At 38.7% G+C, this 15,384-nt stretch overlaps 1 protein-coding gene across 3 annotated transcripts in view; it reads right to left on the reverse strand.

Annotated features, from left to right (window-relative positions):
• The window catches only part of LOC124721519 (ER degradation-enhancing alpha-mannosidase-like protein 1), a 196,410-nt gene that overhangs the window by 57,406 nt on the left and 123,620 nt on the right, over positions 1–15,384 (reverse strand). For all 3 annotated transcript variants that reach the window (XR_007006345.1, XM_047246537.1, XM_047246538.1), the window contains one exon: positions 9,848–9,968. Coding sequence is in view for 2 of the 3 variants with exons in the window: in XM_047246537.1 (XP_047102493.1) it covers positions 9,848–9,968 (121 nt within the window). In the remaining variant the exon portion in view is untranslated. The remainder of the gene's footprint in view (positions 1–9,847; positions 9,969–15,384) is intronic.

Below are 15,384 nucleotides of genomic sequence, written 5' to 3' on the forward strand. Positions count from 1 at the left end.
TCATCGGTTGAGAATTTTTCCAAATAATTTACAGAGCCTGTTCATTAGAGAGACTGGTCAATAACTAGTCAAAACAAAGGGTCTTTTCCCTGTTTTGAGAAAGGAATAATAATATCCTCCCACCAGTGACAGGAAAACTCCCTTTCCTACCAAATAAATTTGGAAGACCTGAGGACATGTTTTATGCTGTGGTTACTAAGGTGTTTAAGCATTTGATTGTGGATTTTATCAGATCCAGTGATTCTGCCCCAACGCTCTGCTAAAGCACTGTGGAACTCCCATACACTAAATGGAAGGATAAGTAGTTTCGCTTAGCCTGGCATTCTGGATCAGGAAATTGGGATGGTAGTAACTGCATGGGGACACTTTGGCAAAGTGTACTGCGAGACATTCAACAACAACTGTGGGATAAGTACAGATGTTGCCATTCTTTGAGATGCCAAGAACTACTACGGATGACGCGTGGCCTCAAATGCGACAGAGTTTAGTCCATGCTCAAGACAATTTGGTGTGGGCTCTCTTAGATGATATATACTGCTCCCAACACTCCTGCATTCTTTTTTTTAATTAAATGCCTTGCCTTCATCCGAAGTCTCTTGAATGCTGTTAAATGTTCCACAAAAGGATAGTGTTTCTGTCATTAAAGTGCCCTTCAATGTTCTCTCACAGAATGGAGCAGCAGGATTCAGTTCAACTTCAGATTTACCTTCTTGTCCTTTTGAGATTTCCGTTTCTGAGGATTTTCCTGTCTTCAGTTCTGGGACAGAAGAGGATCCTTTTTTTTTTTTTTTTTTCTACAACACAAAGACTGTGGCTCTTTCCACCAATGGCTGGTGGTAGGCTGCTAGTCTGCTTCATCCTGGGAGGGAGGTACCTTGGCAGGTACCCTCTTCTTTGGTGATGCAGGAGGAGGACAAGCCATCTCTGGCTACATTGGCGGGTTTCTTTATCACTGGTGCTGCAGGTTTGGGGGTCAAGGGAGCTGATGCCTCCTCTCCTGACTAAAAAACGGGCACTGACATGTAGCTATAGCAAGGAGTTAATGTCCGAGATCTCTTCATCATACTGAAAGTGGATTTTTACACAATATTTGCCAAGTATGATGATGTATCAATTGTGTGGAGTTGTTTAAACTTTTTCTTAGCACCTTGAGGAGCCAGATGGTCATGTGTTTCATATTCCTGGATTTTCTTCTCCCTCTTGAAACTGTACACATTGGCAAATGAGGAGGGTGGTGTTTTGTGTAGTTTACACATGTAGGAAGTTTGCAAAGTCTGTCCTTACATGTTGTCCTTCCATATATCCCAAAAGTAGTCTCATCAGTGCAACTGGAGGACATGTGCCTGTAACTTGGCACCTATACTGTCTCATACGAGGAGGAAAATATGGTTTGACATCACGCCTATAAACCATGACTCAAGTTTCCTAGGTAAAACATTTCAAGTGACCGCTAGGTTAAAAGCTACAGTGTCCATTGCTTACCCTTAGGTCCTCTCTGAATGTGACAAACAAAATTTACTCTGCACTGCTCCCAGTTAGCACACAGTTCTCCATTTGTTTGTAGTGTTAGGTCCTAATGGAAGATCATGCATTCAATCCTGCTGAGTTTGTTATGACTAGAGTTGGTAACTGGTACATCTTCAAGCTTGACAGAGGCCTGAAGAGCCTGTGATTGTTTTGTTCAACAGAGATTCATTTCTCAATTTCTCGACTGCAGCAAATCTCCCAGCCTATCTCAATACTTTTAATGAAAGCCAGTGTCTTTATTGATTCTCCATCAGTTCTGGAGCAACCAAGAACTGGGCAAACTGTCCACCTTCATTTCTCCTTGCCTGAATCTTATCCCATTGCATGACCAAAGACAGAAACACTATGGCATTTTAAGCCTTTTAAATGATATCTTGTTTTCCATCTGCTGAGATGGTCATATTGGCATGGCCACTGGCATGGGTTAGTTTGATCTGTTTCATTACAGATTATCTGTCCTGTTAGCACCCACTCCAATCCAAAGTTCTCCCCATAGGTACCACACTGCCACAGCACAGGCTATCTGGCATTGTGATGTGGTGGTCAGGTGAAGATGCCCAGCCTCAACATAGAAAACCTGATGGTCTCTGTGCCCTACGACAACCCAGTCAGTCCACACTGGATGCTGGTCAAACACGTGAGTAGATGGGCTTGTATGCAGGATGGGCACGCTGCATGGGATGGAGGTGGTTTAACAGGGTGTGATGCCTGCAACCATGCAGGATTCCAGCCCAACTGACCCCACTGACAAGGGTAGACTGAAATCACAAGGATGCCTTGCAAGGCATGCTTGAGTCTTGAAGGTGTGATCCAGCCACTCAGCCTCTTATGTTCGAGGCACAGTGAAAGGAGGCACTGGTCGGATGGTCAATGCAATTTCAACAACAAAAAGGCCTTGAACTGAGTCAATGTGAACTGGAACCCGTTATCCAGCACAGGGTGCAACATGCCCCTCAATAACAAAAATCCTCTCAAGGGCAAGAATGGTAGTAGGTGTAGTGGTGGATGATGTGTGCCACAAATGGAAATTAAGAGAGGGCATCCATCACTAGCAACCACACAGCACTTCAAAATGGCTCTGCAAAACTGATGTGGACCCTATCCCAAGAGTGTTCAGTTAAGGACCGTGGTGAAAAACTTGAGCTGGACACACTTTATCATGTGAGCAGGCATCGACGCCTGTCCAGTAAACGTGTTGCCTGGTCAATACCTCCATGCACGTCATCCTTCAATGCAATGTATAAAGGAGCCAGAGGATGCTGGGCTGGAGTGAGATTCAAATAATGACCTGGCAGACATGAGTCTTCTGTGGCCAATGTAGAAACTCCATATAGGGTATTGACCCAGTAACGTAATACAAAATAATTGTGAAATGTGGTCTGGCCAACACTTCTGGACTGCCAACGACCTTGCACACCACTTCTAGGAATTAATTCAATGCTGTTTACAGCTGTTGATCCAGGGCAAAAGAAACACTTTCCTTGTGATCGAATTACATGTTGGAGCCAACAGGGAGGCAGGACAAGGGCGTCTGTGTTGGCATGTTTGGAAGTAGAGCAAAAATGGATTTTAGTAATGATACTCACTCAAAAATACCGTTCAGTGCTGCAGACGCTGTGCCATTGTATCTGGGAGCTTAGACCAATGTCCGAACGAGGAAAACAAACATTTGTGGGCAGACAGCAGGTGAAATTTGTTGCCATACAAACATAGACAAAACTTCTTGACTCCAGTAATGATTGTAAAAGCCTCCTGCTCAATTTGGGAGTAGCTGAGCTGTGCAGCATGCAACGTTTTGGAGGCAAAGGCAATTGGCTGCTTTAAACCATTTAACAACTTGTGGGACAAAACTGTCACATTGCCGTAGTGAGTTGCCTCCATCACAAATGTTAATGGCAGATCTGGCATATATGGCATCAGACAGAGCCATCTTGAGCCCCCTTGAAAGTGCTAAAAAGCCTGATGACAGCTGACTGACCACACAAATCTGGTGCCCTTCTTGTGCAGCTGATAGACAGGAGACAGTTTGCATCAGTTGAGGAATGAACTTGACATAGTGCATGATTTTCCCCAGAAATGACTGCAACTTTTTAAGGTTAGTGGGGGCTGCCATTTTCATAAACAAGCTGAAGTGTTCACACATGGGAGTGATACTCTTATGGCTAAATATGTGCACAAGATATTTGATGTGCGGGCAAAGAAACTGCACTTTTCTAACTGACAGCATAAAAAATTTTCCTGGAGCCATTGAAAAATCTATTCATGATTCTTGTAAAGTTTCCCGTGTGTTGGCCCTGTAACAATATCACCCAAATAGTTAACAGTGAGGAATACTGTGAAACAATTGTTCTAAATAATTTTGGAAAATGGCAGATGCACTCACTACCCCAAACAGTAGGGAATTGTACATGAATAAGCCAAATGGTGTATTTAAAACTAGAGACTGATAGGAAGTGTCATCAAAGGCAGTTGGAAATAAACATCCTTTCATATTTTTTCGAATAATACTGGCCTGCTGTCAGTTTAGACAACAACTCTTGTGGGTGAGACAGGCAATAAAGATCGGTGCTAGACTGAGAATTAATAGTAGACTTAAAATCGCTGCAAATATGTAATGACCCATTCTGCTTTTAATGACCACCATAGGGGCAAAGCTAAGGGCAGTATCAACTTACTTCATCAAAATGTCAGGGGAATAAAGAATAAAGTAGATGAGCTATTAGCATGTTTAGATGGTCTCAAAAATAAAAATGAGATTGATATACTCTGTCTGTCTGAACACCATGTAACTGTGGGGATAGATACTGTCAGTATAAATGGGTATAACTTAGCATCTTTTAGATCTAGGATGGATAAAGGAGTAGTTGCCATTTTCATAAGAAAGGGTATAAATACAGAACTGTAGAAGTAAGCAAATTTTGTGTTGATCAGCACTTTTGAGGTTTGTGCATGTGAACTTCAGCTAGGTAGTATTGATATTAGCAACAGTGTACAGGTCCCCATTAGGAGACTGGGAGCTGTTCATAAAAAAGTTTGACTCCCTATTATGCTGTCTGTCAGACAAAAAGAAGAAGTTATTAACCTGTGGTGATTTCAATGTTAACTTCCTAAGGAATTCTGATAGGAAAAGTGAACTAGAAGTGTTATTAACAACATGTAACTTAGAATCAGTGGCCAATTTCCCTACACGTATAGCTCAAGACAGCAGCACTCTAATAGATAATGTATTTGTACAGAAAGAGGATGTAAAACACTCATGCTTTCCCTGTGGTAAATGGATTGTCAGACCATCATGCACAACTGATTAACTTATAAAACCTAATGGGGTGTTCAGTTCACAAACCATGAAAGTGAAAGTCTGAGGTTGCTCAACCCGGTATCTACAGAGCACTTCAGAGTGAGTTTAAGAAATGTCAATTGGGGAGACGTATATAATGAGCCAAATGCTAATGATAAATGCAACATATTTGTTGATAAATTTATATTCTTTTTTGAACATTGTTTCCCAAATAAAATTACTGAATGTAACACCACACACTTTTCAATGAAATCTTTGATTACTACAGGTATGAAAGTGTCTTCAGAAAGAAAAAGAAAACTGTATGAGACAGCAAGAACTAGTAAAGATACAGAAGTAGTTTTACACTATAAAAATTATTGTAACATACTGAGAAAAGTTGTAAGGAAATCAAGAAATAAGTATGTAAGAGAAGAAATTAACAAATAAAATAAAATCAATATGGAATGTTGTTAGAAGGGAGACAGGAAAAGTAACCACTGGGGAAGGTAGCATTACTATGAAGGAGAAAGAGACCATCCTAACCAACAGTACACAAGTAGCTAATGTATTTAACAACCATTTCTTATGTGTAGGAGAAAAAATTGGTGAGAATAGTTCAAAAGAAAAAACCAGGCAGTACATGGAAGAGTCTGTTTTGAAAAAATTAAGTCAGATTAAGTTTCACCTAACAACCTCTTGCGAAATAAGTAAAATTATAAAATCTTTGAAAAATAAATGTTCTGTTGGAGTATATGACATCTCTAATAAGATATTAAAACAATGTGGAGCAATTACAGCTGATGTTCTGAATCACATATGTAATGCATCACTAACTCAAGGTTTTTTTCCCAGACAGGTTAAGATATGCCATAGTCAGGACTGTCTACAAAAAAAGGGACACCACAGATGTCAATAATTATCGGCCAGTGTCCATGCTTACAGCATTTTCAAAAATCTTTGAGAAAGTAATGTACTCAAGAGTGGGTAGCCATCTCAACAGTAACGGGATACTTAGTAAATCACGGTTTGGATTTCAAAACTACGGTTACACTGAGAGAGCAATATACAGTTTCATTGTCCACATAATAGAGTCTTTAAATAGTAAAATGTCACTAATAGGAATTTTCTGTGACTTGTCCAGAGCATTTGATTTTTTGAACAATGACATTATGTTACAGAAATTACAATTCTATGGTATAAATGGAATAGCATGTGAGTGGCTTAAGTCATACCTACAGAACAGGAAACAAAAAGGTTCTTTATATGGGTGAAGTGATTTATTTAAATAAGTTTGCCACTTCATCTAACTGGGGTGAAATTACATTAAGTGTTCCACAGGGTTCAATCATTGGTCCCCTTCTGTTCTTGATATATGTGAACGACATCCCTGAAACAAGAAGCTGAACTGACACTGTTTGCTGATGATACAAGCATCATTATTAATCCAATAAAAGAAACTCCAATTGAAAATGATGCAAATAAGGTCTTTGGAAAAGTCATTAATTGGTTTTCTGCAAATGGGCTTGCTCTAGACTTTGAAAAAAAAAAAACACAGTACATCTAATTTTCTGCTGCAAAAAGTACAGTTCCTTCAATAAATATAACACATCAACAGATGTCAGTAGACAGGGTAGAGCATACTAAGTTTTTGTGTGTATATATAGATGAGAATCTTACTTGGGAAATTCATATTTTGGATCTTCTAAAGCGACTAGATTCAGCAACTTTTGCAATCAGAATAATTGTCACCTTTGAGGACGTAGAAATTAGTAAGCTAACATACTTTGCATACTTTCACTCTCTGGTGTCATACGGAATAATATTTTGGGGTAACTCAACATTTAGACTGCTCGAAAGAAAGTGGTTAGCATAATGTGTGGGGTTCATAGTCGCACATCTTGCAGGAAATCTTTTTCAAAGATTGGGAATTCCTACAACAGCCTCACAGTACATTTATTCACTAATGAAATTTATTCTCAGCAACATGGATCAGTTTAAAAACAACATTGACATTCATGATTATAATACCAGAAAAATGAAAGACTTACACTATCCTTTACTCAACCTATCTTTGACACAGAGGGGGGTAAAATATGCTGCTATAAAATTTTTTGACAAATTACCAGATGAAATAAAATGTCTGACAGACATCAGTAATAGCTTCAAAAATAAATAGAAATCATATCTCCTTGACAACTCTTTGTATACCATAGATGAATTCTTGAATAGGAATAAATAAATCTATTAATATAGTATATGCATGTTGTGCCATTTAAGGGAATGGGATAAATAGAAATATTAATCTTGAACACTGTACTGTAATATATATTAAAAATCTTGTATCATATGTGCATTTCTTGTGCACTTGACACATTCCACACCATACTAACTAACTAACTAACTAACTAACTAGCCCATTGACTGGTGGAAACTGGAGAAATAACGCCTTGGTCCTGGAGCAAAGCGACTATCACCCGAACAGCCGCATGAACTGCAAGCTTGGCAAAATTCACATAACACTTCAGAGAAATGCGAGTCGTAAAGTTACAAGCACATTCGGGGATTGGTTTAAGTATCTCTTTACACGAAGTGCACATGGCATCAAGATCAGAAAAAGGCACTGTGGTTGGCAATAAATTAACTTGGTTCTCTACTACGACCCAAAACTGGTAAAATCGTCGTAAGCCGGAAATGTTAGTAGCATTCTGGAACCACAGCACTAACAAGGAGAGGTCCCCACGGGTAGGAATGACTTTCTGAAACCATCATATGGCGGTGTCGGTTAGGGATCCCAGGTATCCCATGCTGCAGGCTTTCATCAAAGTGAGTGCCTTGTTCGAGAGTAATCAATGACAGATAATTTTGTGTGTTACTCTAGGGCCTTATAATCAACACAGTTACTTCAAGTGGTCATGCAGTGTAGTGGTTAAAGTATGTAGTTGATACGATGAAGGTGGTGTGTTCGAATACAGGTAGAAGTGACTTTGATCATTATTTTTATTCTGTTAATTGGTTCAAATGTATTTTTTTTATTTCTAATTCTTTGCCATATCATTTTAATGTTAATACTATAATTTTTATTTGCTCTCATTTCACTTTTGTAGCACTCTTTCTACATTTTGAATCTTTGTCCATGTGATATTAATTATTCTTACTTCATCTGGTGCAATATTTAATAGTTCAAAAATACCTATTCCTTGATTTAGCAACAAAAGGTAAAATATGGTATCAATATTCATATTGATTGTGCAATAGTCACAAAAATTTATTTTTTGTTGAGATGTGTACATTTTATTGGATGGTAATCATCATACAAACAAGTAAAACAAATTCTCCGCATGCCACGGAAACAATATAAACACCATCTTTCTACATTCACATTATTTCTTCAACAAATTCGAAGGTAAGCAAACTTCAGTAATATTATGAAACACTGTTTCTTCATGCCAGGCATAGTGTATCATATTACTAAAAGCTGGTGCACCAATGAGTTGAATGGATTTTGACTGCAAATTCATATTTAGCAATTCTGCATTTATCTTTAAGTAATTCAGATGTGCCTCTTAGTGTTTTTATCAGATTTTTCACCTAACAATAAAAATATACATCACATGGCTGACGTGGGAGATAGTGACTGCAATAACATGGATGAAAATATAAAATGATAGAACAGAAGAAATTAAATCAAAGTTAATACATATAAATTATTAATATCCCAAGTAAAAAGGGTCCCAATGAAGAATGAATGATAGAAAGAAAAAGTGAGAGCAAATAAAAATGTAAATACGATGATCAAATTGACACAGCAAATGATTACAAATTAAAATAATAATAATAATAATAATAATAAATAAAAAAATAAAAAATATTAAAGTAATTTCAATTAAGATTTAAAAATAAAAATTTAGTATCCTCTGATTGAATTTGAAACGCCCATCTTCAGCAGCTCAGCTATGTGCTTTAACCACAATGTTACACCACTGCTTGAAATAACTTTGTTACTTATAAGGTTCCAGAGTAACATGAAAATTTTTTTCCATCAATTATTTGCGAACAAGGACCCAGTTTAATGAAAACCTGTAGGATGTGACACCTGGGACCGTAACCCACATCACTCGTGGTTTCAAAAAGGCCATCCCCTACCTGGGGGCCTCTTCCTGTAAGAAGATACTGGGCCCATTGCAGCAGAGGCTAACTGAGCCTGCTCACTGATTAAAGACATTGCAGAGCTGTCGTCTAGTTGGAATTCCACTGACTGGACGATTCGCGTCGGGTCCAATCTGAGCCTCCATGGTAGCACGGAAACTACAGACTCTGCAGCCGTAATGAAGCAGACAGCAATGTCGTCTTCAGGTCACAGCCGAGTATGCAGTGAACAGACCACTTGCCGACACACGACGGCCATGTAACCACTACTGCCATAGGCCCGGCCGTCCGTCGCACGGTGTTGGCATCCACTTCTGGTGTGACTACTGCTGCAGTCAGGGTCGGACGGGAGATTCTTTGACGTACATTGTGGTGCTGAGGAGGGAGGGTGATTCTGCCCCACCTGATTAAAAAGAAGGGTAAACCAATGCTGCTGCAAAGGGAGCAGAAGAATAGATGTAAGAAAAAGGAAAAGGACACCAGTGATCTGTATGTTTGTGAACTCGAGTGAGACTTAGAAGCAGAATTAGAGGATGAGTCAGAATGCTCAGATGAGCACTGCTTGTGGTGACAACTAAAAACTCTGGAAAACTGAATTTCATTTGAAAACACATGCTGAGCTGCAGAAGCAACCTTGAAAGATTTATCAATTTTAAGCACTTCATCCAAGACTTGCATCAGACTTGGTTGCGACCCCTTCCCCCTCCAGGTTGTCGTGTGCAAAAATAATGATGAAAACTCCAGTCTCCCGACAGCATTACACATTCTGTGTAACAATACTGAAACTGCGTAACTGTACTTGCCATCTACTTAGCAATTACTTTGCTCCAAGATTTATTTCTTGAACTCCAAAAGAAAAGAAAAACAGAAAAAGCTTATTTTTTGTGAACTGACCTGCACACCAGCAAAAGCAGCCTGAAGTGAGTCAATCCAAGATGTCTGTATAGCACCACTGTACATATCGACATTTACGTAAAGTGGATGGTCACCGACACCTCTATTGCAGTGAGGACGCCTGGAAAAATAGAAATATGTTTATGTGATTCAGACTGTGAACTAGTAATTTTTAAGGTCAGTAGAATTAAGTCCTCAGAAGTAGTTTTGGGATTTGTAAGACATTGTAATTTTACATGTAATTTCCAATACAAACAAATGAATTAATGAGCCTAAAAGTGTTTGTGTTATGCATATAAAGGTGGAAAAACAAGCCACAAATTATAGAACCAAAGAAAGAGCACCTAATTAAATGTAAACATACGAACAACCCTCTGCCCCCACTTAACCCTGCACCCCACGCTCTCTTCTGATTTTGTATAATGAAAATGTTTTGGAGACTATTTTACTCTTAGTGTGATGGCTGCCATAATAGAATCTTCATTGTCACATGACACATAGTGACTCATCAATGATTACAGTTGTATGGCTACATAAGTATACATAAAAACAACATAAACACATGTAAAAAGATAAGCACACACATGCCAGCATGCTACAACATAAAAAGTTAAATAGGTGTTATACTTCATCCTCTTTCTTAAATTTTTCCACAGTGTTATAACATTTTCTTTTTAAGTATTTGTAGTGTTTGTTTCTATAGTTTATAAATATGGGTGTATATAAAAAGAACATACCTCCATTAAAAGGACACGTGTACACACACACACACACACACACACACACACACACACACACACAAAGATCATACGTACATATGAGAGGAATCATATTTCCTACTTGCCCTCATTTATAAAATCTTCCACACTTAATAATATTTGCTTTTTAAATATATTTCAATGTTTGCTTCTGTGGTTTCTAGCTTCCACTCCTTAAACAATGACTGTATTTTATTGCTAAGCTTCAAAGCCATGTAATATGGGACATTTTCAAATAAGCTAAGTCTATGACAAAGTAATGTGTAATTTGATCTAGGCCTTGTTTTGTAAACATGTGTAAGAGATTTTCCTTCAAAAATATGTGATTTTTTTAGTTCAAAGAGGAGTATTTAATATACAAATATAGAAGGAATTGCCACTAAGTGAAGTTTTATGAAAAAATGTCTACACAATTGCCTATTGTTTGTTTCCATCATAGCTCTGATGATTTTTTCTGTAACTTGAACATGCTGTGAAGGCTTGCTTTTTCAGAGCCCGAAACAATTATGCCATATCCTACAACTGATATAAAATATGCACGATAAACAATGTTCTTAACAATTAAGTCAGTTATTTTATTTAAAACATCCAATGCATGAACAAAACTGTTTAATCACTTCACTAAGCAATCCATGCGATCAGTCCAATGCAAGTTTTTGTTTACAGTAACTCCAAGAAATTTAACGAAGTCTACAGCAATCAGTCCTCTCCCCTCATAATTTAACTGTGATATATATTCAACATTCCCCCCTGAAATGTATGACTGGTGTTTCTGTAAGGTTCAGTTTCATAGCATTATTCTTTATTCAATTTGCAAGTACTTGAAGAGGTTGTTTTGTATTCTGTGATAGTTCTTCATTGATTTTACAGCAAAGTATTGCTTTTGAGTCATCTGCATACAAGACTGTTTCTGAAGTTACCTTTAATGACATGTTTACGTAATAAATTAACATTAACTCTTCTAGTATGAATCACTGGGGCACACCTGCTTGAAATTCCTTTCGACTACAACAGGATTTCTCACATTTTTGTTGTATAATAAGACTCTGTTTCTGAGATAGATTCTCTATAAGCCATAAGCAGCCTTTTGAGAAACAACAGCTTATGGTTTATGGTATCAGTGATGTCACAAAATACACTGCGTATGCATTAAGTAACGCATATCCAGTGTTAGCGAGGCATTTGCTTACTTTAGTGATTAGTTCATTAACAGCAAGAACAGTACTTTGCCCCTTCCTACATACATACATGCATACAATACATACATACATACATACTGGTTATTAAAAATAATGTTTTTTTCTGTATTATTTTTCTAATTGATTACGCACTGTTTACTCAAATATTTCAGAAAGAAATGATAATGTTAATACTGGGCAGAAATTTCCCACCTCATTCTGTCTCCTTTTCCACAGATACATCAAACTTCTGCATATTTCAGACAGATGGGAATGCAGCCCTTATCAAATGATTGATTTATTACATGGCAGAGTTGGGGTGCAAATATTGTAGCATCCTCTTTTTATCATTTTTGCTGGAACTTCATCCCAGTCCACAAATTTAAGATTTTTATAAGGATTTTATAATGCTAGCCACTTTATCAGAGAATACATGAGTGAATTTAAAGTCTCCACATCTGGGTTGCATTATTGGGATTTACTTGACGAGGAGAGAAATTATCAATTTTGCTAGAAATTGTGAAGTACAAGATGAATTCTTCACAAATCTGTCTCAAACTTATAACAGTTTCTCATCAATTTTTAATTTAGGGTTAAAATGTGTTGTTTTTCAGCACCTATTTCAGTCTTGACAATCCATCATACAGATTTTGATTTATTTATAGCACTTAAGGTGACTTTATCGTTTGCCATTTGTTTCGCTATTTAAATACTTTGTTACATATTATTCTGTATTTGTTTCCATACATGAAAAACTCTGAATCACAGTTATATGTTTCTATGTGCAGTTTCCTCTTTCTAACACTAGACATCCTAGGCATGACTACACCCTTAATAACATACAAAACCTCAGTTATCCAAGAGTTTGTTTTACTGTATTTGTAACATACTGTTACAAAGGGGAAACAATCACTGAAAATACTTATGAATTCTTTCACTGAAAAGTGGTTGCGGAATGACCAGGAAGTTTGTTCAGTTTTGAGACAACTACATCACATTCCAATGACTAAAGTGCCTGACTTTTATTCCAATTTGGTAATGAGAGAAAGAGAGCCGAATGGTGTTTTATCTACATTTAGCAACGAGATACAAAGGGTTAAACGAGTAACTCCGCGCGCGCAAGCGCGCGCGCGCGCGCGCACGCACGCACGCACGCACACATCGCTTTTCGCAGATTTCTACAGCGAATATTACCACATTTGATAGCCTGTGCATTCTTTCCGTGTATATATAACTTCACGCACCTCCACTTTCAGACAAAGACAATGAGACTCTGTAAACTGTTCAGGTACTAACCAGTGTACTGCACTGTCCAAATACTGTTTTGTCAGGCTATGCTGAGGCATGCCCACACCCTTAATAACATACGAAACCTGCATGAAGTTTTCAGAATATACACACATCAAATAAAGTTTTGCTTCACCCCGGTACCCAGAACTTCTGAAGATAGACGTTGACTGTGGATATTTTATCACAGACACAGTCCCTTTGACTGTTCAGAGATGACACTAAACCCAGCCAAAGATGTAAACAACCATGCATGAGCAGTGCCTATTAGATCGAGGGTGTCCAACAGCCGATCAGTTCCAGTCATAGCACCAGGAAGGAGACACAGCTCGTGTTGTCTGTATTTCAACCACACCTAGACGGTCAATAATGCAGTTCGATCACGTTCGAATTGCTACTTTGTGCCAGTAAGGGCTCTCAACAAGGGAAGTGTCCAGGTGTGTCTGAGTGAACCAAAGCGATGTTGTTCAGACATGCAGAAGATACAGAGAGAGACAGGAACTGCTGATGACGTGCTTCACTCAGGCCGCCCAAGAGCTACTACTGCAGTGGATGAACACTACCTACGGATTATGGTTCTGAGGAACCCTGACAGCAATGCCACCATGTTGAATAATGTTTTTTGTGCAGCCACAAGATGTCGTGTTATGACTCAAACTGTGTGCAATAAGCTGCATGATGCGCAACTTCATACCCGACATCCACCTTTGCAACCACGACACGATGCAGTGAGGTACAGATGGGTCCAGCAACATGCCGAATGGACTGCTCAGGATTGGCATCACGTTCTCCTCACCTATGAGTGTCGCATATGCCTTCAACCACATAATCGTCGGAGATGTGTCTGGAGGAAACCTGGTCAGGCTGAACGCTTTAGACATACTTTCCAGCGAGTGCAGCAAGGTGGAGGTTCCCTGCTGTTTTGGGGTGACATTATGTGGGGCCAACATACGCCGCTGGTGGTCATGGAAGGTGGCGTAACGGCTGTACGATACGTGAATGCCATCCTCCAACCGATAGTGCAATCATATCGGCAGCATATTGGTGAGGCATTCGTCTTCATGGACGACAATTCGCACCCCCATCGTGCACATCTTGTTAATGACTTCCTTCAGGATAATGACATCGCTAGACTAGAGTGGCCAGCATGTTCTTCAGACACGAACCCTATAAAACAAGCCTGCGATAGATTGAAAACGGCTGTTTATGGACGATGTGACCCACCAACCACTCTGAGGGATCTACGCAGAATTGCCGTCGAGGAGTGGAACAATCTGGACTAACAAAGCCTTGTTGAACTTGTGGATAGTATACCATGACAAATACAGGCATGCATCAATGCAAGATGATGTGCTACTGAGTATTAGAAGTACCAATGTGTACAACAATCTGGACCAGCACCTCTGAAGGTCTCGCTGTATGATGGTACAACATGCAATGTGTGGTTTTCATGACCAATACAAAGGGTGGTAACGATGTTTATGTTGACCTCTATTCCAATTTTCTGTGCAGGTTCCGGAACTCTTTAAACTGATGTGATGCAAAACTTTTTTTGATGTGTGTATTATGATAAGTGATACTCCACTCACCAAAGAGAAAAAATGAAGTAAAGCTGGATTTCCACATGCAAAAGAAGTGCTGTCACAGTAAGAGAGCCAGTGGTGCCACAAGATATGACTTCCACACACTACAGTCAAAATAATATCAGCACTGTTTTCAGTATGACAACTAATTGATTCACTGTGCATGTTATGCTCATAAAGCTAAGAACTAAATAAGAGGAATACAAGTCATAAATATTGGATCCAAAAGTGGAGGGAAGAAAGGTAACAGTTTAATGGCTCAGCAAAAATGAGGTCATTAGATACAAAGCACAAACTCTGTTTGGGGAAAAAAATCAGCTGTGTGTGTGTGTGTGTGTGTGTGTGTGTGTGTGTGTGTGTGTGTAGGACGGAAACCAACACAAGGAAACTGAGGAAACTCTAAGTCTAGATACTGGACAGTGACTAACCAGTTCACCACTTCAGTTGGTCCCTATAGTGTATGACAAGCAAATGTAATGTGTGCACTAAGCTCATCTTAGAGTTCATCAGTGTGTTATCATACTTTTAGGAAGTTAACAGGTACTACATACAGCTGGTGTTTAGACATACATGTCCCAATAATTGGAGCTTACACCAAACCTTTTATATTGTCTTTAGCCTACAGGATGTTCTCTCATGACTCCAATTATCAGACCTTAAATAATAACACGACAGATTAAATTGTCATTACCAGAATATTAACATACTGTCAAGTTCTAATTAATTGTAGA

The sequence above is a fragment of the Schistocerca piceifrons genome, chromosome X, assembly GCF_021461385.2.
Source record: "Schistocerca piceifrons isolate TAMUIC-IGC-003096 chromosome X, iqSchPice1.1, whole genome shotgun sequence".
NCBI classification, from domain to species: Eukaryota; Metazoa; Arthropoda; class Insecta; order Orthoptera; family Acrididae; genus Schistocerca; species Schistocerca piceifrons.